This window comes from Corvus kubaryi, unplaced genomic scaffold (assembly GCF_017639235.1).
Source record: "Corvus kubaryi isolate FWS band 111438036 unplaced genomic scaffold, C.kubaryi_AGA036_p1.0 137, whole genome shotgun sequence".
Taxonomy (NCBI): domain Eukaryota; kingdom Metazoa; phylum Chordata; class Aves; order Passeriformes; family Corvidae; genus Corvus; species Corvus kubaryi.
In genome coordinates this window covers 19,040,356-19,064,791 of record NW_024580671.1, presented here as the reverse complement: position 1 = coordinate 19,064,791, position 24,436 = coordinate 19,040,356, and the positions used below count along the sequence as shown (strand labels likewise).

The 24,436-nt window shown below is 42.3% G+C and overlaps 1 protein-coding gene across 2 annotated transcripts in view; it reads right to left on the bottom strand.

The window, feature by feature from the left end:
* ST7 (suppression of tumorigenicity 7) overlaps positions 1–24,436 on the bottom strand; it is a 143,113-nt gene that overhangs the window by 43,939 nt on the left and 74,738 nt on the right. For both annotated transcript variants that reach the window (XM_042018085.1, XM_042018086.1), the window contains exons 2-7: positions 23,515–23,597; positions 11,327–11,486; positions 7,149–7,203; positions 6,461–6,576; positions 5,243–5,318; positions 2,622–2,776 (exon numbers count right to left, since the gene is read on the bottom strand). In XM_042018085.1, coding sequence (XP_041874019.1) covers positions 2,622–2,776; positions 5,243–5,318; positions 6,461–6,576; positions 7,149–7,203; positions 11,327–11,486; positions 23,515–23,597 — 645 coding nt within the window. The remainder of the gene's footprint in view (positions 1–2,621; positions 2,777–5,242; positions 5,319–6,460; positions 6,577–7,148; positions 7,204–11,326; positions 11,487–23,514; positions 23,598–24,436) is intronic.

Genomic DNA, 24,436 nt, shown 5'->3' with positions numbered 1-24,436 from the left:
CAACTGCCATCTTCAAATTCCTCACACCACAAATTATGGATGGCAAATTAACATGTTTCAGATATGACAGTCCTGTGTGCTAGAAGATTCCCTAACAGCAAAGACAACAGAAACTAAACAGCGGTGATAATTATTCTCTTGGAGAATTCTTACTCCTTTCAATCCTCATTCACTTCGAATGTGAACTCTTAAAATGCTTCTGGACTAACAGGAAATGAGCGGGCAGATAACCATCTACAAAATTACTGAATCATGAAAATGTAAGACACCTGCTACAAATTATCTTTGTGTATAGCATCTGGTCTGTAAAGATTTTAGCCTATTCCTAAAATTTTCAAGCCTTTCATAATAAGAACAACATGTGCTGAAAACATTCCAAGTACCTATGAACCGTTTTAAAGCTGTGATTAAAATTTTCGAATAGATTAAGCAGCAGGTTGAAAGGACTTACTTTAGAGGAAAAAGATAAATAAGGGAGGGAAGAATTTCTTTAGCTGTATTCTGTATTACCTAATTCCTTATCTCTTTATTGACTCCTATATATTGAATACACAATTTATTAGTTACATCTGTTTCAACATGTTTATGTAGTGTGCTATGAGGTATACATTTCAGGTTAAGCTTCTTTTCAGGATTTTGAGCAGGAATTGTCAAAAGGCATTTACTTACTATGAAATCAAGATAATCTTTCAGGCCAAAATTCTCTGAGGTTACTAATGACTTGGGATGCCTAACATGAGCAACCTTAAAAATAAGATTGCCCTTACTTTCTATAAACTAGCACCTTTTGAAAGAGGGCAAGTTGGGTACTCAAAGTCATTATTTACTCTCAAAATTTATGGTCTAACAAAATATGCTATGAAGGAGGTGGAACACATGAATAAACAGAAACATAGAATAATATGTTACTGTTTAAGAGATTACAGTGCTTTTCACCTTTAAAAGATGAAATGCCCACTTTTCATCCCAGAATCCACTTTGAAGACCAGAAATGGACTCCAAGACTTCTCAGAACCATGGAACTGCAACACATGTGTCCACAGTCCCTCCTCTCCACCTTTGTAAACCATGCAAAAGTCCAGCATATAATCAAAAGAATTCTACATGAAGCCCCTGTGTCCAAGGCAACATCTGAGGCTGGAGCTTCTCTAATTTCTGTGGGTGCACACTGACATTTTCAAGGGGAGACCGGGTGGTACAGAGATGTGGGATGATCTAGCCCCTCCTGAAGATCCTCCTGAAGACACAGCCAGAGCTGGCAGTCACTTTTCAGCCTCCCTGCTCTGTGACAATGCACTCAGTTTTGTGATTCAATGGGTTACTTCCTCTGCTGAAGTACTGAAGGTTCAGGGTGTCAAACCTGATGATGACAGTAGCCATCTGGCACACACAGGTTACAGAAATACCATACTTGTATCTGCCTGCACAAACTTTCTCAGGTTACCTTGGACAAAACATCATGGGAGTGCTTACTAACTACTTACTGTGTACTCTTCATAGAATTGCTGCACTCAGGATGGATTGAGTCCACAAATTAAGGTTTCATAGACAACCATAAACCTGCTACAGCACAAAAATTGCTTCAAGGGTTCAGCTACTCTATATTTTCACTTCCAGCAAAAATGAACAAATCATCCTAAATATAGTTTTACAACCAACAAATGCTTAAAATACTACCCCCAAGCTTTATGAAACCTCAGGTTTTCAGGTATAGACTTGCAGACACTTTTGAAATCAGGGAGCACAGACAATTTTACTATGTGCAGTTTTTATCAGTAATCTTCAAATTATGTAAGATAGCCAGAGGCTGTGAATTTAGGTCCTAAGAAACCTGAAGATGACCAAAAATATGCTAGTGATTGTATTTATGTAATTATTTGGTGTTATTTTTGCCTAAGGTAGCCATTGTAGTCTAGAAATAACCTTGACTGTTTGTTTTATTATCTTTTTGGTCATTTACTGTCAGTGATTGTACTTTCTTAGATTTTAGAAGTATTTAATAAATAAAACAGCAGATAGACATGCTTATTCAAAGTTTTTTTAAAAGTAATAAAAATCTAGACTTTCAATTAAAGTACTTTATTATTTCAGTTGTTAATTTTTGTTTCTGTGACCTTTCTTAACAAATGCAACTAACTTCAAATGTCCCACTGGCTAATTGGTCTCATTAACTTTTACACGGAACAACAGTGTAAGCATTTACCCTCAGAGCTGATGGAAAAAAGCAGGCAAAGCATCACTTCACTCCTGTTTCCACCATTCTTTACTGCCTTTTCACAACATGAACCCGGGTTTGAAAAATGGCTAAAGGTAACTTCCTTAAATGGTGTCCAGCTTTTTCTGAATATTATATCTCTTTGGTTCTGATACCTTTTCTTTTCTGTTAAGTACATGCTACAATATTTTCTGCCATTACAAAATAAAGGTATGTCTGTAATCTGAGCATTGATAGCTCAGCAACAGTATCAAGCAAAAACACTAAAACAGAAGAGTCTGGCTCTAGGGCCATATTTTAGCCAATGTCAAACACTGAGTGATTAGTTCTTAGGGGGAAAACAAAAAAACCAAACCCCCAAATCCAAAGAACTCCTTGGAACTTCTCTCCCTCCTAAGAAACCTACTGTGTTGGGCTTCATATTGGGCACCGTGGTGCTGTAGCTGCTGACTGCGCCTGTAACAGCCCTCTCCAGCTTTCAGAGCCTGCTTGAACAGCTTCTCTGCTTCTACAATTGTTGTCGCTTCCTCTTCAGCTAAGAGAATATAAGCAGTAGCACACCTGCAAAAATATCAGATGAAAAACCATGAGAAAGGTCCATGACATAAAAACTGTATGAAGACATGCAGACTGGAAAGGATGTGCTAAATACAGAGGCAAGGAAATTTTGTCCATGTACCTTTCTGATGAATTATTCTGATGAATAAATGTTGCAGTGGCTGCCCCTGTGGCAGAGGCAGCCTGTGAGCTGGGGGGCCTGGGGATGGCGAGACAGCCCCAAAGTTTGAATCAACCCCCTTGGGTAAGCCTTAAGGCAGGGTGATCGAAAGCGCCTCTCCCAAGGTGCTGTCACTTTTTGTTAATGTACCCCAGTTCTGTTACCCTGATTGGTTTGCTAACTCTCCACCCCCTGGACCCCTTATAAGTTCATGTCCTGGAATGTTTTCCCTTCCACGCTTTCCCATTAGCTCTTGGTCCTTGGCTCCCCCCTCCATGTTTCCCCCTTGGGTTGTGTACCCTGGCCCCGCCTAGGCTCCTCCCCTTGGCTCTTTCTCCATTGGTCCCTGGCCCTCTCTCTGCCCCATGTCACCCTCATACCCTGGGCCCTCCTGTATTCTTGGCTCTTCACCCTCAGAACCCTTCCACGGCAGTAACCTCCTGTGGAACTCTGTGTGAAGGACCCCTGCTGCCTCTTTATTCTTGGTGACACACTCAGCAACTTTCCGGTGGTGTACGTGTGCGTGGCTTCTGTGGGCATAGCCCAGCGCTGTTGGGCGGAGGCTGAGTGCTGGTGTGGTGCATAGCCAAAGCAGCCTCATCTGGGATGCTTTCCAGGAGGACGCAGCGGCCTCCAACCACGATGGGCCGGAAGCATCAAATAAATATTCTGTCAACAACACCACAACTCTCATCTTTAGGTACTATATCACTCAGCCCGTGAGTACACCTACTGACAGCTGTCCCAGAAAGTAAAGCACTGTCTCACTAAGCCTACATCTCTACAACTCCTTCTGGAAATCAAGACTAGTTTTATGCACTATTGTTTTAATATAAACTGTTTCCTTTACTGTAATAGCATAAAGGAATCAACAGAACTGCATTTAATTGGAATATAAAAAGAATGGACTATAAATGTAGTTGTAGAGCTAAAACAACAACAAAGAAAACCCAACCCAGACCAAGCAAAAACCAAAACAGCAACGTGCCCCTGCAGCAGACCTGCACTAGAGGTATTTCCACTAGTGAGGGAGGTGATCCTTCCCCTCTAGCCAGCCCTGATGAGGCCACGTGTGGGTGTGCTGTGTCCAGTTTTGAGTTCCTCAGTACAAGAGGGACATGCACATACTGCAGAGAGGCCAATGAAGGGCCACAAAGGTGATTAGGGACTGGGGCATCTCACATATGAGAAAAGGCTCAGAGAGCTGCAGCTGTTCATTCTGGAGAAGAAAAGGCTTTGGGGGGAATTTGTCAAAGTTTGTAAATACCTGAAGTGAGGGGGCAAAGAGGACAGTGTCAGGTTCTTTTTAGTGGTTCCCAGTGACAGGACCAGAGGCAATGGGCACAAAATGAGACACAGGAGGTTCCCCCTGAACCTCAGAAACACTTTTTTTACTGTAAAGGTGACTGAGCACTGCCACAAGCTGTCCAAGGAAGTTGTCAAGTCTCCCTCCTTGGAGATATTCAAAAACCTGCTGGACATGGTCCTGTGCAAACAGGTGGCCCTGTTTGAAGGGAGGGGTTGGATACTGACCTCCAGAGACCCCTGCTAACCTCAACCATTCTGTAATTCTGTGAAGTGTGAGTGGGACAGTCTAATAGCTCATTTCACCCTTTTATGCTGCATGGTCTCTCAGTTAAATCACTGTACAAGAAGAAACAATTCTTTCTCTTCTTCTGATGAAACACATGAAGGACAATCTGTAAAGCGCCAGTTTATGGAATTCTAAAATGCAGTAATCTCAGTTCAGTAACCTAAGGGATTCCCTTTATGCATGTCAGCAACATTTATACGGTTTGCCATGCCAGTAAATCATCACAGCACTGAGTTTATTGTGGGATCTCAAAATACTACGCTTCTCATTAAAAAAATAAGTAATGGACTCAAAGACCAAAGGTCACAGCAAATTACATCATATTCTCTTGTACTATGAAATGAATATTTTAGAATGTGTTTATGAGTCTCTTCTTTCTTGCTTCTGTTCTTGATGACTGAGAAATCCAAAAGGGAGCTCTCCATCCCATAAATGCATATTTCATATGCTCATCAGGAGGTAACTTAATTAACATTTTTCTATGCTGTTCCAAAGCCTGCTGACATCAATGAGAAGACTCCCATTGTCATCATTACCCTAAGGATCTTCTGGGTAGCTAGCACAACATGCAGCTGTGCTGTTTTCCTTCTGTTGTAGGCCTTCCTTTGACAGGCCTGTAATCATGGTTAGAAGTTACTATAGCAAACCCCCTGCCTTAAAATATCATCAAATGGATTTTTAAAAGGAAATAAATGTTAATGTTGTTGTCACTCACTCATTTAATTCCAAAGCTTCATGTGCTGCAGAAATTCGGGCTTGAGGGTTTCTCTCTCTCCAGGCTTTTTGCATTACTATTCAATAAACAAAGGAGAAGAGAGGAATATCAGTTATTACAGGATTAACAAGGAGAATCTACTGCACCATAACAACAGAATTTATTGGTCTCAGCCTGACTCACTACAGAGTATTTCATATAGCTCAGTGATCATTCAAAAAATTACATAACAAACAGGAGCTTTTGTCCCAAGTACTCAGCACTTTTTCTTCTTTCATTTAATTAAACCTTTTTCCAGGAGAAAGTCTGGCTGAGACATCAGGCTGTCTGTGCTGCCAAGTATAGAGGTGACAAGCAGCTACTTTCTCTTGGTGTAGTAGATTCCACAGGGAAAAAAACAATAAAGGGATAGTTGGGATTCTTATTTTAGCTCCTTATTGTGCTGTTGCTTTACGTGAATGTTAAATGGAAACAACTTCCAGGCTAATATTACCACCTCATAATTACACCACTGAGTTCAGAAAACAGAATTCATGTTTCTCATGTGTCAAAAAAAGCACAGTAATTATGCCTTCAGAATGAAGCATCCAACTGTTAGTATCTCTCCCTTCCTAAGAGCCAAAGATTTATTTTTTCAGAGGCAAATTCTAATGATTGAAATCATTGTTGTACATTTTTAGTACAATCAAAGTCTGCATGTGGACTTCACAGTACAGGCTTAACACAACTAAAGCTGCTTATACAAAGTCAGTTGTAAATGTGCCATTCTCATTTTTTACAGAGCTTCATTTCAGGGAATGAAACACAGGCCTCAAATTTTACATCAGCTCTCTCTCCTGTCAGCGTAGACTAAACAGAACCTGGATAATGTAACTCAACCTACTACACTGCAGCTGGAGGCAAATTAAACTATATGTTTGAAGCCAATGCAAGAAAGAGAAGGAAAGGAACAAGCCTTTACACTTTAAAATGGTACCTTGAATAACTTCAGCAACATAGCAGAACAACACAGCAACATAAATTAGATAGCTTACATATACAGACACTTGTTCAGATCTAGAATTCTATAAATTCAACAATAATGGCTTTCTCAGCATGATAAACTTCTGCCTTTTCTTATCTATGCGAAAGAACTGATGTCTCACTGCATTTTTCCTGCATCAGTTTAAATCAGCCATTAACCTATTAGCAAAAGCATTTGTTCACAAGGTCTCTTACTAGCATCTGCAGGCCGTAAATGATCTGTGTCACATGTAAAGAATGTCTGATGGTCCTGTGCCGAAAGATTCATATCGTAGTAAGTCAAAGGTTCTCTTCCTGTTACCCATGTATACCTGCAAACATGTCAACAAGAAGACATTTTGGTTAATGAGGTCACACATGCCAAAATGAATCCAGAAAAGAATCCTAGACCTTTGAGATGGGCATGGCCAAATAAGTTCACCTGGCCAATCTTCTAATCCATATACATTGCACTTCACTGTACTGTGATGGAGCAATGGTAGCTGAACCTAAGCTAATGAGGATGCTGAAAAATACACACTGCAACTTGGTAACACATATATTCAAACCTTAGGACTCCATGAAACCTATATGGAATTCATTAGGTTGTTTGCTATAATGGATTTGAACAGAATTGCTGCATTAACACCAGGTACAACACACTTAGGTTTCTCCATAGTTTTTAATAAGGTTGCCAAAAATTGGAGAAATAACAAGTGCATCAGCATGAATTTAAATTCCTTTTCATTTGGAAACATTTTATGAATTAGAGAAAAACTGAGATGAGTGCATGTATACCCAGTGGATTTTGTTTTTTCATCTCTTAAGTTAGATTAATGGAAAAGTACAGTTAAGCTCCTTAAGCCAGTACTGTGCCTGAAAACTGTAATTTTGTAGCACCTACCGATTATATTCAGCTCCTCTGAACAGATTTAAAGGATTTCGCCAGACTTTGCATTCTGTAAGAAGCAGACACACACATAATGAATCTCTCCCAAATTACAATGGTACTTGAGGTTTATAAAAAACATCAGTTACCATACAATGAGCCTTATCAAATGACTTATTTTTAATAGGTGCAAATGGAAAAACCCATCAATAGCATTGAAGGTAGTTCTTCCTTTCTTAAATAATAATTTAATTATAAATTAGTGTCAACAAATGCAATCATTCCAGACAAATAACCACTAACAAAGCCCCAAATGCCACATGAAAAGATAATACTGATTTGTGCCAGGACTCACATTTACCATAATGCAGAACTGAAGAGGGATCACACTGGGTTATTGCACTGAAAAACAGCAATTAACTCGGTCTCTACAGACTTGTTATTTCCCTGGAAAAACACCACTGTCCAGATAATGCTGTAAATCACGGAGAATCTCAGCTACAGTTGCCAAATTCAATTCCTCCTTAGTTTGTGGAGTAAAAATCCATGGAAACATCTGCTGATCTTACTTAAGTTACAAGCAGATGCTGAAATTGATTGGCAGAGAAAAGTTGGTTGCATTGCAAAGGTTTCAGAATATTAAAAACATTTTATAAATTTCCCTCAGGGGGAAAAATGGTGAATTTTTCACACTGCAAGAAGTAAGCGATATGGAAATCAACAATGTAATTTAAGGCAAAAATTTAAAAAAAATATAATCAAATTGTATAGCCTTTGGAACAGTGAGGTCTTGAGTCTGGCTTTTCCTTTAATTTAACACCAGATTAATTTTCTTAATTTCAACAAAGACAATTCACTCCAGTGAAGGTGAGACCAGAATAAACCCCACTATTTGCATAAAGACTCACTGAGAGACAGCATGTCATTCCATCACAAATCTGCTACTGGATGACCCCTCACATGGTGCTCTGCAAAAACTCATCAGTAGCACTGGCCCTCCAGCATTTCATCACCTGCTTTCCACTAAAAAAAGTTAACCAGCACATTCCTCCCTATGAAATTTTGTGACATCATTTCTAAAGAGATCAAACCAACAGTTTTCTGGTAGAATATTGAGTCAGAAGGGTATCTTTATGGTAACAATATGCCTGTTCCCTTTATGCCTGTTCTGTTAAAAAAAGAAGTACTGAACAGCAAGTCAAGTCCTCCTCTTTTCTTATGGAATGGGGCATGGACAGAAAGCATTTTACATAAATTATTCACAGTAACATAAGGACAACCCTCAGCAACACAGAAACTAGTCAAGTGGAATAGGAGGTGGGCCCTCAGTTTACTGCCTACCCAGCAAGTGCATGGAACAGACAGAGGAACAGGCAGACTTTAAGAGTGTATCTTTCAACCATCCATTTCAGCAGGCAGCTAATATTAGAAAGTTCCCCTGGTTTACTCAGCAGAAGTGCCTGATCGACATTCAGCTGCTCTGTTGTGCAGCCAGAGGGTATGGCTGTTTGACAAGCTTCAATCCGACAGTTTTTACATAATATGACTTTCCAACCATTGCAAATATTAAATCAACATCAGACTTCTCAGTTCCAGAGGTGTAATTCAATGTCTTGACTTACTCTGCAGCCAATGAGATTAGGTAACAACTGTGTGATTGCAGTGACACTTTTTGTTCATCTTATTTGAATTCAGGTCGTTATGCTTTATCAAAGTATGTGGTATTTTGGCACAGTAGCAGGGAAAGGTTGAACTGGGGAACAAAAGGAGAAGGTAAAGAAGGCCTTTTATTACCACCTTCATGTCCTGGGGATGTTTTAGCATCTGTCTGCCTAGTTAAACATGGTGTTCTCTTGTTCCTTTTGTCTTGGTACCTGCTAACACCACGGTCTCAGTACAACATCATTCTTCTTACCTTTCTAAAGGCAAAAGTTTCTACTGCAACATTCTATCTTAGTCAAACATCTATATAGGAACACACGCTGAGCCAAGAGAAAAAGCCATCTCCACCTTGTTGGATAGTAAAAGAAATATCCCAGTGTAAATGCATAGTAAACCAAAAAGGTTGCCTTTTCTGTCGTATTACAAACCAATAATATAACTATGTCCTTATTTTAACCTTTCAGAGACTTTTTCAATGATCACATTTTGAGCACTGATACCTTTCTGAAGGCACAAATAACAGGCTATCCATACACACACACTGTGTAGTGACACCGAGAGTCCCAGCTCAGTGTCAATGCACTGAAAGCAAACACACTCCTTGACTATTTCTTTGTACCAGAAAAGCCAAGATGCTTGTGTGAACCTCATTAGTCAAAATACCGTGCCTTCTTCTTTAAAATTACAGGAGCTGCTGAAGTGTGACTGAGCACACTGATGAGTGCACACAGGTGTTTCCAAGCCATCCCATGCTTTCTGCCAGTTCACCCAAATCTAATATCCTGAACCATGCAGTGCCGCTATTCACAGCCTCTCTTCAGATGAGAATGACAACAGCTGAATTTGCTGTGCTATATGAAGCCTTCCCTAATGACTCAGTAAAAAACAAGGTTTTGTGAGGCCACCTATTTTATTTAACATGTGAGTTCAAAGCTAATTTTTGTTTGTTTGTTTTCATGCACACTGAAGAGCAGAAATAAAATCTGCCAGGTACAGACATAGGCAGCTCAGCTGCTGAACAATATTTCCTCCATAAGTGAATTTTTTCTTTTCATTCACTTTTCTTCACTTGTAAATTCTGATATATTCTAAAAGTCTGCAGAGGAAATAAATTTAATAAAATTGTAATTGATTCTAGGGGCCCTAATTAATTTCCAATATTAAGATTATGGCCTGTAAGCCAAGTTAGGGCAGAGACACATAAACTTCATTTTACAGATGAGGAACTCAAACCCAGATGCTCCTGCCCTGACTTTAAACGGTGAGTAAGGCCCACTCAAGCCAGAAGCAATAGCATAGCAGCATTTTCATCACTCATGGGCTAATTTTTCAATTCCTTCTCCCCAGGCAGCTAAGTCACCCTAGTAGGGAGTCAAGTTCCCCTGGGGCTCCTTCAGTCCACAGATTTCAGTGCTTGGGGGGCTGATTCATTTTAGGCAGGCTGGCCTGTCTCTCAGAGGAACCATCGCCCAGGCAACCAGGCACCTGATTAAAAGTGCCTCAGGCTTGAATGGCTTAGGGTCACACACCTTCACTCCTTGCACTGAAACTTGTAGGGGCTGTGAATGCCTGGAAGCTTGTAAAAATCAGGTCACAAATGCCTGAAATCATGCCTCCTAAACTGGAGGCCTTTTAAAAACGCCTGTCTATGTTAGGACTTGCCCAAAGTTGCAAATCAAATCCGTAGCAGAGTTAGGAACATAACTAGCCCTTAAGCTGTTAAAAGTCGCCATGCTTCCACTTACTGAAGTGAAATCCAAATGTTGTTTACATACTATTTACATTATCTAAAAAACAAAGTGATGCAAAACCAGATGGACATTTCTGACTTCTTTGTCTGATTTTTAACAACTTTGTTATTACTTAAAATCATTCCAGTAAAAATACTACCTGCCTTTAGAATCACAGAATTAGACAATTGGTTGAGTTGGAAGGGACCACAGTGGGTCACCTCGTCCAACCTTCCTGCTCAAGTGGGGTCATCTCAGAACACATGGCACAGGATTGCATCCAGATGTTTCTAGAATATCTCCAGTGAGGGAGACTCCACAACCTCTCTGGGCAATCTGTTCCAGTGCACAGTCACCTGCACAGTAAAGAAGTTCTTCCTAATACTCAGGTGGAACTTTCTGTGCATGAGTTTCTGCCTGCTGCGTTTTGTCCTATTGCTCAGCATCACCAAGCTCCGTCCCATTGACACCCTCTCTGCAGATAGACATTGATGAGGTCCCCTCTCAGTTGTCTATTCTCGAGGCTGAACAGGCCCAACTCCCTGAGCCTTTCCTCGTAAGGCCTCCAGCCCCTTGATCATCTTTGCAGCCCTTTCGCTGGACAAAGGATACTGCAGAAAGGGCACGCACTATTTCGCAGGGTTTTCAGAACAAGGAGAAAATAAATACATTAACCACGCAGCCTGCGCAAAACACACCGCATGAATTTGGAAGGATGCAATTAGCAATTAAAGAAGCAGCTCCGCCTTTTACTTGGCCGGAGCAGGAGCCCAAGGCCGCCGCCGGCGCTGTGCCGCTCACCTGAGACGCTCTGGCGGTTCGAGTCCGCGTCCCCGCCGGCGGCGCTGGCGGCGCTGGGCGCGCTGTTGTCCACCCCGCCCAGCAGGGGGCGCAGGTGGCTCACCGAGACCTGCTCGATGAAGGAGGTGCCGTACTTGCGGAAGTACCACCACTCGAAGATCTGCAACGCAGACACGCCGTCAGACCCGCCCTCAGACCCGCCGTCAGACCCGCCCTCAGACCCGCCCCCAGACCCGCCCTCAGACCCGCCGGCTTCCGCCCGCGCCTCGCCCCGGTTCCAGCCCGCCCCTCGCCCCGCTCCTCGCCCCGCAGCCCGAAAAGCGAGGTGGCAGCTCCGGCCGCCCCGCGGCCCCCTCCCCGCGCACCCCGGGGGAAGCACCTGCCCGCGTCATCCCGGCCCGAGCACACGGAGAAGTTAAATGTGACCCACGTTTAGGTGGAAAACCTCAAATCTTGTCAACGAAATTATTACTATTTTTTTAAACCCAAATAACCTTACGGCAAATTATTTCAGCTGTTAGGCCTCCTTCTTTAAATTGACTTCTAGAAACCCCCCACTCCATTCTGCCCGACATCAGCCACGCCGATAGAATGCTGCAGTCGGGAATGAATCCGCCTCGCCTTCCCTCAGCTCCCTCTGCAGTCCAGGGAATGTGAGGAAAAGCAGGTTTTCTTGCTTCGTCAGTAAATGCTTCCAAAGACATTCACTGAGTTTAATTTAAAAAAAAATGTTAAAAATGCCAAACAAACTCCAGGAAGCTGAATCCTGTTCCCTTTAGGATTTCTTTCCCCCTAGCTGAACTGTGTTTTATTTTGTTTGGCTGACTTGGGCTGACTCGAAGTTAATTTTATTTTCAGGCATTTGGTTGAGCTAGCAAATCAGAAAAAAAATACTATTTACAGAGCTCTACTTGGAAAATCATTTCACAGCCTAAGAGAACACCCTGTAATTGAAATTATACACATAAATATGTATCTGTGGTATTTTCACCAAAAAATACGTTAGTAAGAATACACATATTTCAGGAAACCACATAAACCTGGAACTGAAGACTATTTTATATAAATATGGAAAAAGTTTAGATGGTAAAAATTGTAAAGAAACACATGCTTATAATGAATAGACAAGTTGCACTTGAATCGTCACCCAAACAACTACATACCATGTGAAACAAAAGCAAATCTAAGGAGTTTTGAGAAATTTGGCAGGACTAAATTGCACTAAAAACTGTGAATGAGCAGTCTCTGCCCTTTCCATTTTCCTCGGTATCTCCGTGTGTTACACCAGTACTGAAAGCTTTGATAAAATCTCTTCCTACTAGACACAATCAGCAATAAGGGAAATGATTGTGTTCACATCTTTGACACCATGAGTGTGCTGTTGGGCAGGTTTTGCTGGGTCAGCCTATAGACAGCAGGCTCTGGGAGGCCTCTTAGGGGTCTACCTAAGGTAGGCCAGGCTTCACACACTCCCTCCTTCAATATTTTTTTGTTTTTAAGTTCTCTTGACCTCTTTATGTAGTTAAAATGACTTCTGTCTCCATGGGATTGGATTGTCTGTAGACAAGACAGACATACTTTTTACCCCACTCCCTTTAAAGGAGGGGAAAATAAATTTTCTGGCATAGAAGGAAAATGTTCCTCTCCAAAGGATGCTCCCAATGCATTCTGCACTGGGGCTTCCCCTAAATTCAAATGTGTTGTTAAAGCATCTAGAGGATTCATATGGAGGAAGGGGGCCCCAGCTGCACAGGAGTGAAAGGGAATGAAGCTGGTGGCTGCTTGAGACGAGTTCACACAAGATTGTGTGGCAGCGCTGGGGACCACTCCCCAAAACAATCTAATGGTGTTTCTGGGAGATATCACTAAGAGAGAATGGAGCAGTCTGATGAGGAGAAGACAGAAGGACTATGCGAATGCAAAGCATTTGGGAAGATAAACATGGTCACAGAGAAACCAGAGCATTAACGTATTCAGATCTTTGTGAACTCTTTCCCACCCCAAATCACCAAAAACCCACATAACCTGGACAGTGGACAATTCCTCCTTACTCTGAGGTGCATTTGTCACTGTTCTTGTTCCACTGGCATATGCCTGCAACAGCACCTGGATGGGAATGCCAAGTGCCAAGGACAGAATGCCGATGCAGTGTCACTGAACACTTGTTCCACACTGCTGATACGCCTCCTGTAGCATGCATCACTGCCTCTGAATGCTGGAGATGGTGGGCAGGGAGCTGGCACAGGTGAGTCAGCTTTGGTTTTAGCTGTTCTCATGCTCTTAGGCACACTGCACTTTTTAAAGGGGTTAAAGTTTAAATCTTATGATCTAAGAGAGCATCATAAGCATGTGGCTGACCATAAGAGAAAGGCTGTGCCATAAGACACAGTCATAGATCTGCTGTGAACATCTGTTTCTGTTCTGTCTTTGAAAACTTTGAAACAAATAAAGGCACAAAGGCCACAGTTCTACCTGTCCAAAGTCTCAGAGGAAGTGGGTGTTACGAATAAAAATTATAGTCTTGCACTGAGGCAAGGGACACTCAGTAAGACTTTCACTATAATCTAAGTCAGGGACTCAAGTACAGCTGCCAGACTGGCTGTGCAAAATTCAGACCGTATCTAACAAGCTTCGTACTTCTTCTAAGAGGGAAGAAATAAAGGTTTTCCAAAATGTGCTAATAAATTCCTGCTCATTATTTCAATCATGATCAGCTTTTAGATGAGGTCAGTAAAACCCAGAGAGGGAATGAGCAGCACAAAAGCACACTTGAGCCCACTTGTCCTGCACAAATGTATACCAGCTGGAAAGCCATCACACTGAATTTCAATGAAACTGAGGGACAATCACAAAGAATGTACATATATATAAATGTGGTCTCTGCTGCAGTTCAGCTGAGTGACAGAAACTTGCCAAAACGTGTGACACAGCTGTAAGTCTGTCTCCTTAGACTTACAAATGCATTAATTACTTTTAAAAAAGGCATTAAAGTTCATAAATTGTTTAAGGCAGCTTTGAAAAATATTTGCTATGTTGAGTGACTCCAATGCCAGGAAACATCACCCAGATCTGAGTGCATAGTCTCCCAGAAATTAAAGCCATAAATCATCATCACCATCATAACCCTTTGCTTGGAGTGATTTGTTCGGCGTGTATGAGGAGGTAATCTGTAATTTGGTACCTAAGTCAAAACAATAAATTCTCTTTAGAGAATTTTTGCACCCTTCTCAGACAGCGTCATCTGGTTTGAAACCTAATTTCTGTAAATCAGACTTCTAACTGCGTCATCCAGTTTGAAAGCCATGTGAAGTCAACAATCTTTTGACAGTTCAGCAGATGAGAGATCATCTGACAGAATAAAATTACTGTAAGGATTAATTACCTATTGACAGAGATCTGAATTAGAGAGGAAATTAATCAGAAAGGTAATTTCTGCACCACTTCTGAAAGAAAAAGCCACCTGATTTCTGTTGTACACATACAGTGGGAGGGGAGCTCATCTTCAGACATCTCCCCTTCACAGCAGTGGCAAACTTTTTGGGGCTCTTTCTAGTTGATGCCAGTGCTTTCGAGCTGAAACAGGGTCAAACGTCTCCAAACCCTCAAGGGATTTTTGGGACCATAATTTTCAAAAAGGCCAAGTTAAAACCATTTCCAGCTTTGTGTGTTTAGAAATGCAAATTAGAATTTTTATATTTTAATCTGGTATAGGTATTGCTTAATGTAAGAGTATTTGATTTTGGAAATGTTGTCTTCTTAGTGCACTTCTCTTCCCCTGTGCAATGAAAATGTTATAGTCATCATCTTTCTTATCTCTGCTATCACATACAAACAATCCCAGATAATTATATTTATCTCTGTAGCAACAAATCTATTCTGCATCACTTGGCTATCAGATCTGATCTTTCTGCACAGTTTTTCAGCACAGATATTCCATTATGTATGCATCAATTCACAAGGGATGGTTTTGGTGGTGGCTCTCACTGAACCGAAGAGTGATGTCTATCAATGATTTGAATTGTGCTTTTCTGTTTATCACATCTGAGACAGGCATCCTCTCTTACAGCGAACACTGTCATTCTCTCCTAGTGTATGGAGTCTTCAACAGAAGCAGTACGATTTCACTTGCCCACAACTTCCACAGCTCAGATTTCTCTTTCAGCCTTGGAATGAGACTTTCAGGTCTCAAAGGTGTAGATTTTCTTCAACTCTTCTAATAGCAGTGGTGGTAACAACCAATCTAATGGATTTGAAGGAAGCTTACTCTCTGGAGGAGCAACATAGTGATAGCAAGACTTGATTCCATGGTTAAGCCTCTTTTATAAATAAAAGGGACCACGGCACAGGTTTGGCTCAAGCCATCCATGCTGTTTGTTTGCTAGCACACTTCCTGTGTCAACTCTCCCAGACAATGACTGCACATGTTCTAGGTGTACTACAGCCCAGGGGCTGTTTCCAGTAGACAGTATGGAAAAGGTCATCCATGTTTTGGGAGGCAAGAGTGTTTATCCATGTGAGTGTGACTTTACAATGCTACTTGCCTTCCAACAAAGAAAGCTCCTGGTCTGTTTTATTTAGCTGTTAGGGGTAGCCAGTGACTCCAGCAGATCCTCCAGTCCTGCCCATCTTGGATCTAGGAAACAGCATGCCTCTGACCGTGCTCAGTGTCCTTAATGACAGCCTTGAAGGATAAGCACTCCCATTCCTTCTGGATTAAATACACCCATTCAGCATCCTCTTAGACTGCTCTTGGTTACTGAACCCCCATTTGTCATATCTCAAAGAGTCAGCAGGAGAAGATACATACAGTGCTAGTAGGCAGCATGTTACAGCGGGGATTACTGTAACACGCATATATCAAACCAGGAGTCCCGTGGAAAAGAAGTATATATGGACAGATTCGTGGTAGATGTTTCAGGGATGTTTATTTCTCCAGCCGCATGGCCGGGGCTCAGCTCAGGAACTCTGCAGTCACGGGACCCGAGGGTCCTTGGCCACCCCGGGGAACACAAACCAACCAATGGGAAACAAAGGTGACCAGGGGCAGGGAAACCCCGTGTCTCCCCCCCCAGGGCCCATCTCCCAGGGCTCCATGGCAGGGGAGGAGACCCCAACATCTCACCCGTCTTATTTTAATAAAAGGAGAATGAAAACGACTGGATAACAAGAACAGTTTCAGGACAAAACAAGCCACCCTCCTGAATCTTTAAATGTCCAAACAGATTCTGTGGAACATCTTAGGGCTGACAGAAGGGAGACAGAACTCTCCGGGCATGCTTTGTGGGGAAACTGAGGCAGGAGAGGGTTTAACTTCTTCCCTCCCCCTTTTCGTCCCCCCCTCGGCATCGGAGAGGAATTGTAGGGAAATGGAATTGTATAGGGAAGCCATGGGGTGAAAAACGGATTAGGAATAAACTGGGGATAGGGTAAACTTAGGAAGGGGTTCATATTGGGTATAGGGTAAAAGGGGGAAGTAGGCTGTGGGTAGGGAAATTGCTGGGATGGATATTGTTTATAATTTTGTGCATAACGGCTGCCTTTGACGGGAATACCTCCAGGCCCAGTAATATTTGCTGCTTGTAAACCCTTCTTTCCTTGCACTATATCAAACTGCACAACTTCTCCATCTCCTACATTTTGCAGGTAATTTTTAGGGTTATTCCTTTTAATGGCAGTTCTATGGATGAATAGGTCTTCCCCTGTATTATCTCGTGTTATAAATCCATAGTTGTTTTTTACATTGTACCATTTCACAGTTCCTGTGACTTTCGTGGCTACAACTCCTCCTATCACGTGCTTGCGTGTTTGTTGTGGCTGCTGGTCCTGCGTGGCCGCCGCCTCGCCAGCTCCGATGTCTCGGCCGGGCCCCCGCGTTGCGGCTGCTCCGCACCCTCCGAGCGGCGCTGCTCCGGCGCGTGTCTGGGCTCTGCGCGGCCCCGCGTTGCCATCGCCGCTGGCTCCGTGCCCTTTGAGCGGTTCCGCTCCACAAACTCCATGCTGCTTTGAGTGGGGCCCCGTTTCAGCTCGGTGCTGCGCGGCTTCTCGTGTCGCTGTGGAAACCGCCGCTTCTCCCTCTGCAGGGCTCTCCGAGCCGTGTGCTCAGAGCGGCCTGCCACGCTGATGCCCGGTTCCTGGCTGCTCGTGACCCACGGCACCCGCGGCACCTGCAGCATCGCTCCCTCACTCGCGGTCGCGTGGCCGGGGACCCCGAGACAGGGATGGGGTCCGCGATAAGGCGCGCACTCCCGAGGGGGCAGGGCACATCCAGCACAGGCACCTCCGCTGGCACGGCTGCAGTCATGTCATGTGCTCCCGGGATGGCGGCCGCGCGGCCTCGGCCACGGGATAAGTAGGATCCTCTGCTTTAGGGGTAATGGGACCATACAAATGCTCCTCAAGAGCTTCCCTGATTATAAGGTATGCACGGAAAGCTTCTCTTTGATCCCACTTTATCCCAGATCTCGTCCCAGAAACACCCCTCACAAGATACAGGAGGTTCGATATCAAAACGTAAATCTCGAGAAATATAGGAGAACCTTTTGAAAAGCCAGATGAAAAAATGTTCTAGATCTCCCGGTTGCATTACTTTTTTGTTTTGTTGTTCAAGGATTCCTTTTACTTCTAGATACATTTTTCTCTGTGGCTCAGAGAGCCCCATTTCCCACGATTCTTCCATAGTCCAGAGAGAATATCCAAACCAAGATGAGAAGAGAGAGTTCAAGAGTGGTTATTTTACTCACGAATCTTCCTCAGGGATCGGTGTCTTGCCTGCATTCCTCCACCAGTTTGTTACAGCGGGGATTACTGTAACACGCATATATCAAACCAGGAGTCCCGTGGAAAGGAAGTATATATGGACAGATTCATGGTAGATGTTTCAGGGATGTTTATTTCTCCAGCCGCATGGCCGGGGCTCAGCTCAGGAACTCTGCAGTCACGGGACCCGAGGGTCCTTGGCCACACCGGGAAACACAAACCAACCAATGGGAAATGAGACTGAGCAGGGGCAGGGAAACCCCGTGCCTCCCCCCCAGGGCCCATCTCCCAGGGCTACATGGCAGGGGAGGAGACCCCAACAGCAGCATATTAAAAAGAAATAGTTATTTACTTCATCCATCTCTGGAAATACAGAAACATGGAAGAAAATAATATATTGCCTGGATTAAGTGTATTACTTCTCTCAACACTGTGTAGACCCCAGGTAGTTACGATACTGTTTTCTTGTCTGTGGACGGGGTTATAGCCTGCCTTCCAATAGAGCCTTCCTTTCTCATCTGCTCCTTGGCAAGGGTTTCCAGTTTCTTGGGAACTCTCTACAATGATTCTGCCCTTCCTGACCTGTGAGCCTTCTCTGAGCAGAGCAGAAACTTTGAATGGTTACCATGTATAGCTTTTCAGCCCTCAAAGACTGTCCCTGCACAACTGTCAGACTTCCACAGAGTCTTTGGCAACGCCCAGAACTCAGTCACCTTTCTACCCCTCTGCAGCAGACTACACAAACGTAGTGAAACAAGCAGAAGATCAATTAGTATCTACAGCAAATATGTTCTTCTGTGTTACTCAGGTCCTCTGAGACTTCCTGTACTGGTACCATTGGCTACAAAAGGCTGTGACTGACAGACTATACACATACTTGGGTAGTAGCAAACAGCCTAGCTGCTCAGTGCTAGGCAGTGTGTAGACTCACGCTTCTGTAGGCTTTCTAATTCTTGCATCTGAAAGACCCGGTATTTGTTCATTGCATAATATTTTTCATTGTGTAGCAGAAGACACTTAGTACTGTCCCAAGCTTGGAAGTAGAATAACGAGGCATTCTTGGTGGAGATTTAAGTCTGAGGTTCACTTCTACCTGGGCTTTGTTAGAACTGAGACTCTATCAGTTTGCAGTGCAAGTGCCTCACGTGCTTGCTGACCAACTTTGACTCTTGTGATAACTGTATGTTAAATATGTGGCTTTATTTAGAAATCTCAGTGGCATTTACATAGTTCCAGTTCACAGCATTTACTGGACGTCAGGTGTGTTTCATGACAATTTTATTACCCTACCTGTGGAAAACCTCGGCCTCCCAGACATTGAATACAATGCAGCTCATTGTATTCTGTGAGGCAGCGCACTATATTTTACTGGATTAAAAGTAACTGTGGTGGAACCAAGTTTCCAATACAGTATTTCTAATGCAAGTGTGGACCAAATCTTGTTCTTATTTTTGATGCCTACAACAGTGCAGGGATGAAGTGAGTATATGCTAAATTATTTATTTAAACTATGTGCTGTAGTCAAGTAATTGTTAAGGAAAATGCTTGAGATAGAAAACTTTTTCTTTACAGTTCTGACCTATAAGAAAAAAGGTCTGAAATCCTTGCTTCAATTAAATCTGCCTACAGCAAGGCCAGAATTTTACCTAAAGAAGTAAAACAAAGTGAGAGACAAAATAAGACAGGAGTGCAGTGTTTTGCAAAGGAGTAACGTAGTATTCAATTGTCAAAAGCTGAACTTTGCAGTCATTGTTTCATGACCCAAACATGAGTTAGGAAAAGCAATCACTTTCCCATCAGTTACTACACTTATGAAATGATGGAATTTTCCATCATTTCCATAACCTGCAGTGCTGTGATTTCTCCTTCTGATTAGGAACTGCAGCCAACTGATGATGGAAAGAAATCTGCCAGCCCATATGGTGGAAAATTCCAAACAATAATAGTATATCTAGTCTAAAAAGTACCCCAGTGATGTAGATTTGACAAGACAATGTTTATTTTATAAAAGAATTTCACTTTATACCATTAACAGGGCAGTGAATCCTTTAGAACTGATGATGCTGTGTAGTCTGATTTAAGTGTGTGGCAATGCGGGCAATTCTTCATGTTACAGGGACACTTGTAAACAGCAAGATTAAGAAATAATTCATCTGAAGCACAATTGGGCTAAAGACAAGCTAGTACTACCTCACTAGAACTTAATCAGCTGTCTTTTCTGATGTGTGGTCTGTTCAACTTGCACTTTCTTCTTTCCATGACCATGTCTGCTTAGCTCTTTTTCAATTATCAAATGTACAGAAAACATGTTCCTCTCAGCACAGACACTGGTCCCTACAATCTAGGGTTCCTGGCTGTTACCTGTCTGGCTTATATATCTTTTTCACCTTTACGGTGGTGCCATATGAACAGCAAACAACAACTGATAGCAGTAGTGAAGACTAAAAGAAAAAAGGCTTTCAGTCTTATTTCTGTGTCTACACCTCTGTCACCTCACAGTTTCTTCAACTTGTTCATAATGGACTTTCTCATGCAACACACTAAGGGATTTCTTTTGATTAAGGCTCAATCTGATTTCTTCATGAAAGGTTTCTATTGGTGTCCTTTTGCCCCTTCTCCATATCATTGTCTTGAGTACTTCTTGCCACTTCCATCTTGTACTTCCATCAAAGTACAGCGCTTAGAAATTTCTTGCTGTTACGTTGCTTGCTGAGGTCATTCCTCAGAAATTGCCTTCATGAATACAGTATAAAACGTACCTACATTTGCAATGATGAATTTAGTTCCACATAAATTAGTCACTCTGCAAAGTTTTTATTCCTGTTTGATTCAGAAATGTAATTCAATAGGGCACGAAATAAACTGTCTTTGTCTTGCCACCTCCTCTTGCTGTCTTCGCCCTCTAGCAACAAATATGGAATTGTGTCTGTGAAACCCATGTTACTTCTCTCATTCCTTCTCATCCTGGTGGTGGGGCCCAGCATTTTCTTCTTTCTGAGTGACAGTGCTGAATGTAACATTATTTTCTTCTCCTGTGCATTTGAGTGAGTTGTGCTTAACTGAATCCAAGTCTTACAGGTCTGGCTCCTGCTCCTATTCTGAAAGTTCTGTTGATCTCTCTGGAGCTCTGTTGTGTGCTTTGGGGCTCAATCCATACAACACTGATGAATGCCCAAGGTGCAGACATTAGGTAATTGCCTTCTGCTATGAGGAAACTCAGAGCAAGGCACAGCAGCAGTGCACCTGCTGCTTTATACCTGAAATCATCTGAGTGATGAGAGTCTCACAGGCATTAAGTAGTCAAGGATGCCATTTGTTTATCTACATCAGCTAATGGCAGTGTGGAAGTGAGAGGTGTGGATTTCCCAAAACAAACTGATAGTATTTAGTAAGGATCCTTGTTGCTTTCAGGTTCCTCTGAGATTAGTAGATCCGAGGTGATGTGAACCAGCCTCTAGCCACGTTTCTCTCTCATTCCTCTTTCCACTTATCACTACAATAGCTTACACTTGGTCTCATTGGTCCCCCAATTACACGCCTGGTTTGGTGTGGTGAGGGAGTGCGGGCACTCTGGGGGTGGGTTCGGTCTGGACCGGGCGTAGACGGTCGGAGACGGTGACGAGAGATCTCTATAGTCAGATCTTGGAACATGCGGTTTATTGCAAAGGGCGTGGGTATAGGGGCACTGCTTAGAGCTGCAGCTGGCAGCTCTGAGCAGGCCCAAGAGAGCAAGAGAGTAAGCGGGTAAGAGAGAGAGAGAGCGAGAGGAATGAGAGTGAAGAAGTGTGTGTGAAGAGAGAGTAAGAGTGTGTAAGAGTAAGAGAGAGAGTGAGAGTAAGAGTGTCTGAAGTTCTGGTTACAATACAATAAATCATCTTCTGTACTGAATATTCTAATTGTCACTAACCAATCTAATACAAGAGACAAATCCTATTGCATTTACATACAGCCTATAAGAGTTCTTATATTACCATAGAGTGTTACATCTTAACTTCTAAAAACTACTCTTTGGACCCCTTCTGCTGAGCTAGTAGGGTCTGCTCTGACCCTTGGACCTGCCTGCAAGGAGAGGGTATTGTTCAATCAAGAGGGGATTACCTTCAGTCGGCCATACCATTGTTTTCCAGTTGTTCAGTAACTAAGACTTGGTATTTCAAAAGCGGCTTTCATTTCGATGTCGCTTATATTTTTCATATTCCCAAAATCTTTTGTCAGGCAATCATATTTATAAGGCTTTCCTGTTTCATCTTCCCCAACAAGGGAGGGTCTATAGCTTGTATCCAGCGGATTTTAAAAGTGTACAGCTTGAACGAACAAGACTAAAACAAAGGCAACCATTCCCTGAGGAGGGGAAGTGGAGAGGGAGGGGCTGATCTCTTAGTCCTGAGTATCCAGAGACAGGTCACATGGGAATGGTTCAAAGCTGTGACAGGGGAGGATCAGACTGGACATTAGGAAGAATATCTTTACTGAGAAAGTGATCAAACACTGGAACAGGATTCCTTGAGAGTTGGTGGATGACCCAAGCATGTCAGTGCTTAAGAGGCTTATGTAGAATGCCCTCAATAACATGTTTTAACTTTTTTGTCATTAGGCAGGTAGACTAGTCCTGCAACACGCAGACTAGATGATCATTCTGTTCTGTTCTGAGTTATGTTATGCTATACTGTTCATTTGTATAAGCAGTAAGCCAACTCTCAGCAGTGAGGAAACAAGAACAGACCACATATAATAATATAAATGGTACACCCTGTTAATTCTTATATTTTTATCTCCATTTGTTTCTATGAAGATATTGAAGAAAATTCAGAGCAAATGCTCTGCTTTGGACTCCTGCATTGTGATAGTATTATGATTCACTCCACTGCATCAATTTGCCTAAAGAAGCCTTCAGGAATTACCTATGGGAGGAGGGTTTTTTAAACGATTTAAAAATACAGACATTTAAGCAAATAGGCAGATATGTACTGGGAAGGATTCTAGAAGTGAAGATCTGAAATAATTATCCCTTGGAATCTTGGCACCAGAACTGGTGTTTCTCTATTAAGTCCTGCTGTAACTTTCTGAAAGGACCACACTAAGCTGAGATAGCTGGTACCTCTCCTCATCTTCCTTTTTACTGGCCTTTTTCATTTCTGTAGTACTTGTCAGGGAAAGCACTTAATGTGCAAACATTGGTTATGAATTACTGTAGGGTTGTTAGTGAGTCATACTGTTCTTCAAGACATTTTTCTTCAAAGATATGGCACTGAAACATCTTTTTTTTTCATTCCCACAGAAAGAGACATACAAATAAAGACAAATTTTATGTGCTGCAGAACTATAAGTGTATAGAAGAAAAAAAGACACCTATTAATTTGCATGAAGCCTGAAATACAATTCTGGATATCAAAATCAAGTTGTAAAGTGATATTAATAGATGTAGTACTTACCAAAATAAGTCCCGAGATTAATGAGGATGTGCCTGTCAGGGCAACATAGAACTTGGGGGTTAATGTGTTCAAAAACATGCTCACTGAAAAAGAAAAGAGAGGAAACCATGAGTACAAGAGCAGGACATGTTTTCCACGTGTCCCTTCCTCCTCTCAACTGCAGATAAGTTATTACCTTAACTTTGATAAAAAAGACAGTTCAAATAACATCCTGTCCCATCTGCCTAACATGCGATAGAGCATTAGACTGCCACATGCAGAATTTTGTTTTCACAACAAGGTCAATCACAAGGCATTGGAAAACAGTTGCACACAAGTCTGGGACTTTCCTATTTCAGTCAGTGCTCTACTGACACAGAGTTTAGGATTTCCCATCATATATGGAAAACATTTTACTATATGCCTTTGCTACTCCATTGCAGTTAGAAATCTTAGAAGTCTATCTCCATGTCCTGCATTCAAAATTGTCTCAATATCCTGTAGATCTTGATGAAGTTTTTTAAAGTTTTTTACTTCTCACTACCTTGGTTCATCACTTACAAAGTAGAGGATAATTGCATTTTCCTAACTCATTGTACTGCTCTAAAGTTGGTGAACCACTCAGCATGACAACAGTGAATAAATGATTAGAAAAAGACCTAACTAGCTTTCTGTTAAAAAGGGGTGAAAATCATGATAGCTGTCCAGATTATCTGAAATCTAGGGCAGAAGTGAAGTCAGATGAGCAATTCCACCTGTATGGGCTTTTGGAAATCCAAAGGGCTTTTCTAGTCATATCCCATCTTGAAAGCTGCTGGGAAAATCACCAGGTAGTCATGCTTATCCCTCATAGAAAATCCCTATGGCTGGCCTTAAGAGAATAAAATATTCTAGGTTTTTGGCTCTACGGAAGCTACTAGAGAGAACTAGACTTCTACTAAAT